This window comes from Trachymyrmex cornetzi, unplaced genomic scaffold (assembly GCF_001594075.2).
Source record: "Trachymyrmex cornetzi isolate Tcor2-1 unplaced genomic scaffold, Tcor1.1 scaffold606, whole genome shotgun sequence".
Taxonomy (NCBI): Eukaryota; Metazoa; Arthropoda; class Insecta; order Hymenoptera; family Formicidae; genus Trachymyrmex; species Trachymyrmex cornetzi.
Window position 1 is genome coordinate 13,909 of NW_017299922.1, and position 4,849 is coordinate 18,757.

The 4,849-nt window shown below is 34.7% G+C and overlaps 1 protein-coding gene across 1 annotated transcript; it reads right to left on the bottom strand.

The window, feature by feature from the left end:
- Window positions 1–363: 363 nt before the first annotated feature.
- On the bottom strand, window positions 364–3,117 carry LOC108766526 (uncharacterized). Its single transcript, XM_018515866.1, has 4 exons — window positions 2,590–3,117; window positions 1,549–1,936; window positions 786–1,067; window positions 364–682 (listed from the first exon to the last, which is right to left on the bottom strand). The coding sequence occupies exons 1-4, from the start codon at window positions 3,071–3,073 to the stop codon at window positions 484–486; spliced, it is 1,353 nt and encodes a 450-aa protein (XP_018371368.1). The 5' UTR covers window positions 3,074–3,117; the 3' UTR covers window positions 364–483.
- Between the last annotated feature and the right edge of the window lie 1,732 nt (window positions 3,118–4,849).

Sequence of the window (4,849 nt, forward strand, 5' to 3'; positions counted from 1 at the left end):
TATTTTTAGAAATAATACTTCACTCGCGCATTAATTATAAGACACTGATTAAAAACCATTGTTCTTGTACAATTTTTAGTTTGACATTAAATTTCTCACATGTTTCACTTTTATCTTTTTTACAAAATAAATAAAAATATATCGATTCAACAGTATTGAAATAATAGTTTTATATACAAGATGTTATTAAATGATTATATTTATTTAAATTTTAATAAACTCTCATTCGTTATGGTACATTACTATAGAATATAAAAGGCGATGAAGTAGTACATTTTGGACGGCTTTTTATATATATTTACTATCTACATTCTACATATATATTTACTATATTTTATATATGCTATCTACTGTCTACTATCGTTTTGCTATCTGTTACATTTTTTCTTAATCTTTATATCAATTATGATAGGCGAGTCAATAAATAATCCTAGAAAATCAAAATACATATTGACTCACCCACATATTTACGTCATATAAATGTTATCGCATAATTACATAGTCATTTTCTTTTGAATTTTCCAAAACATCAGACTTAAGCATATTGTCTCTCAATTGTGATGACATTGGAACATAACTGGAAGAATCTGTGAGAGTACTTTTTTGCGTACATATTGTATTTTGCAGCCTTGATTTAAAATGACTGGAAATTTCTTGATGAAAATATTGTTCTATATCCATCCTGTTTTGAGAAAAACCGAGTCACATTTTTAAACTGTTCTAATTTTATATTTAATACTTTTCTCAGGAGGTAATTGTAACTAAATAAAATAAAAAAATCTTACCTATCTTCTTCTATGTATTCTGGCCTAGGCTTCTGTCGTGGTGGTAATGCTGGAGGTTCCATTTGCAAATTGCATGACATTTTATCTGTATCCTTACATTCATTGGAAGTGAATGACATTTTAGGAGAGCAAATATTATCCATAATTTCTTCATAAATTCCAGAAGCAATAGAGGTATTTGATTTTCTGTGGTTACAGGAATGAAGTTTTTCACTGTATATTAGATTAGGTTCCGAGTGGTACATATTTTTCACAACCTTAGTGCTGATCGACGTTCTTAAACTGTTTTTCACATATTTTTCAAATTTAATTATGCATTATTACATTAATATTGTTACTTAATTTTCTATATACAGGATGACAAAAAATTTTGGTCACAAAGTTTTGCATGTTTATTAAATCATTACTCAGGTAACAAATTGATGTTATTTATCATTTTTATCAGCGTACTATCTGGATAGTATAACGTATAAATATCAAAGATTCTACATCAAAAGAATTTCATCAGGTAATGGACTAAAGAACGCTCTATTGACTGTCTGAGAGAATTTATTGGTGGAAAGATACACATTGTTGATGCGTTCCCAAAATACTTTAAAACATGTTTCCAAATTAAAAGTAGCTATTTTATATTATTTTTAGTATTTAATAAAATATAATTAACACTCTAAAGTTTTCTGTAAAAATACATTTATTATTAATAACTTGATAAACACAAAACTTTCTGGCCACTTTTGTTGTCATCCTGTACAATAATACACACCAATTAGTGTCTGTATTAAGCATACAAAGAGGTGCATCGCTCTTTAATGGTGAAGAAAGACTACTGATTTCATTGTGTTTCCTTGTTTCAAGATTCTCACCATCAGAATATAAAAATTTTTGTCGGTGTTTTGGACCACGGCCCTGTGTTACCAAGTCTTGAAGTAACTTATTAGCGTCAAGACAAAATATGTAGAGTTCTCCAATGCCACAGCAAAACTCTTTGCTGGTATGTATCACACAAATACGCTTCACATCTTCTGGACGACCTGCTGTCATTAAATGGAATTGAGTGAATTCCTTCCATTTGAAAGTTTTAGCTATCTCGCCTGTATGAACATTTCTAATGAAAATTCCTGTTTGGTTGGCGATCAAATCTCCATATAAACCTGCCAAACAATAAAAATCACATTGATATTCACAGATTCATTAAATTGAGGACATATATTCAACGACATATATATCTAGATAAAACATATAAATGTTTTTTCCTAAAAATGTAAAATTGACATATTGACAAAGTACTGTTTTCATATATTTTCTTTTTTTTCCTTCAAATACCAGGATTGATTGAAAAAAGGAGTATATGCATATAGTTTTCTCCTTTCAATTAACATTGGTTAGTTAAAGGAAAAGAGATCATATATAATGATAGAAAGAAGTCTACATAATTAATTCTTCTTTATTGCCTAGCTTCTCTATTAACCAGTTAGCTTAGAAGTTAAATGCTTGATTTAGTTGTATATATTGATACTTTTCAGCAAAAGTGTTAAAACACAGTGATCATTTCATCTTTGTTTAGCATTGCAGACAAGGATGTAATAATTGTTATGCCATACATATCTCTTATTGGAAAACACTCTTAAGCTTGAGTTTGCCAATGTAAGATTGATTTTAATATCGGTTTAATTTATTCTTTATCTTTTCCTAATTTTAAAAATTAGAAAAACAAAGAATAAATTAATCAAGATTGAAGTTAATCTTATATTAGTGAAACTGGGCCTGTATTGTTGCCTAAGTCCAAACTGACAACTATACCAACCAATTAAACCTGCTGCCTTCGAATGTGCGTTATCAACCATGGATATATCATATGATTTCTCAATGCAACAGTGCCTTCTAGGCTTCAACAAATGTCTGATATTTGTCATCCAACGCTGCGTCTCAGTCTCCGAATTAGCGGACAATGATAACAGAGGCTTCCTATCCACTGCTGATGATATACTGAACGCGAATTGCTTCGTTCTGGACAGAATACGATGTACGATGGCATTTGGTGGTATCACAACTGAGTTGTCCTTCTCGTTTTGCTTCAAAGCATTGTCGTGATAGCTAAGTTTCTGATCACACTGCACTTGCAAGCCGAGACTGGGTCCCAATTTCCTTATTGAGCACCATAAACGTTTCCATACCTTCGACAGAGCCAAAGTCCTTTTTCTCACCCTTTGTGAGATCTTTACGTTGTACCTTTTTCTCGTCGACTTAACGTAGAGAAATCCACAAATTTCCATGTCTTGCATACTCATTCTCTAAAAAGGCACATCAAATCAGCTTGGCACAGGGAGCTTCGAACAGACGTATCCATAGGCTGCGTTCCACTTAACGCTCAAAAACGCTCGTGGAATTATTTCATCCTTGTCGTTTATCAAATGTTAAACAAGGACAAACGATGCTCGCGAGCATTGCGAGCGTTAAGTGGAACGCAGCCTTAGGGTGCCGTCACATGCGGCGTAACTTGCGTAAGCGTAACTTGAGCTGACCAATCATATCATTTCACTTGAACATCAGTTTCTGTCTAGTCACTTGAGGCGTCGTCTACAATACACGGAGTAAGAAGTAAGAGTGAGAAATTGACCAATCACAGTCGAATGTGAGAAGAATAATCGACTGTGATTGGTCAATTTCTTACTCTTACTTCTTACTCCGTGTATTGTAGACGGGCCTTTATGCTTTTTACGCTATTTTGTTGTTACGCCGAAACATGATAGGGTAATTATTCAGAATACCTCCCTCACCTCCGATTTCGATAAAATTAGGCTCATTCGACGCGTTTTTGCATGAAACGAAAGAATCTGGCAGAAAAAAGTGTCGCTCTGCCTCGCGAACCGAGATATTTAGCGTTAAAGTTGACGACTATGGAGGTTAGGAAATCTGTCATACCGACTATGTGTAATAAATTAAACGTATGTAGTAGTGCTTAGACAGTGTCCGCTTGGAATATTTGTAACCCATGTAGACAGTGGGATGTATAGACAGTAATGCTTGGGTTCGGGGCGGCTACGCCGCCCCGAACAAAATATAAATATCATATCCTACCCGCTTGGGGCCTAACCGCCTAGAAGTTACAGCGTAGACAGTGTCGGCTTGGAATATTTCTAATCCATGTAGACAGTGGGGTGTGAGAACGCGATCTTTCTACTGTCTAGTTAAAAAGACTGTTTTCGCACACCCCACTGTCTTCATGGGTTAGAAATATTCCAAGCGGACACTGTCTAAGCACTACTACATACGTTTAATTTATTACACATAGTCGGTATGACAGATTTCCTAACCTCCATAGTCGTCAACTTTAACGCTAAATATCTCGGTTCGCGAGGCAGAGCGACACTTTTTTCTGCCAGATTCTTTCGTTTCATGCAAAAACGCGTCGAATGAGCCTAATTTTATCGAAATCGGAGGTGAGGGAGGTACTCTGAATAATTACCCATGATAGAACCACCATACGTCGAATCTAATTTCTGACTCATTTTAGCTTATTCTGTCTGAAAAAATGCACGAGGGTTTCGATTTTGTAACAGTACAATTATAGAAGTCGTGCGCCCCTTTTCATCGCGTGAAAAGTCGAAACCCATGTGGAACAGTACAATTATAGACCTCATTTTGCTTCTGTGAAAGATTTCCTAACCTCAATAGTCATCAACTTTAATCATCGACATCTAGGCTGGGTTCGGGGAGACGCTATTAGCGCTATTTGTGTCATTCTATCTTCATCGTCCATTAAATGTGAAACAAGGATAGTATCATGATAAAAATACAAGGGTATGCTCATCAATTGTCTAAAACTCGTTCAGCTTGCGCATGTTCTTGCCTACGTCATATTCGGGTACGCGTTGATTGGTCGGTTCTGATTCGGGTGCAATCGGTGGTTATCGGTCGTAATTTATCATGGCGTCCATGGCGTAGTGCACGTTGTCATCGGTAGAAGTTAATGTTAAAAATATTTTCACGATGACCTGCATAGTGAAAGGATGCGGCAATTATATGAAAAAAACAAAAAAAACTGAGGGAAGTAAAATTAAATA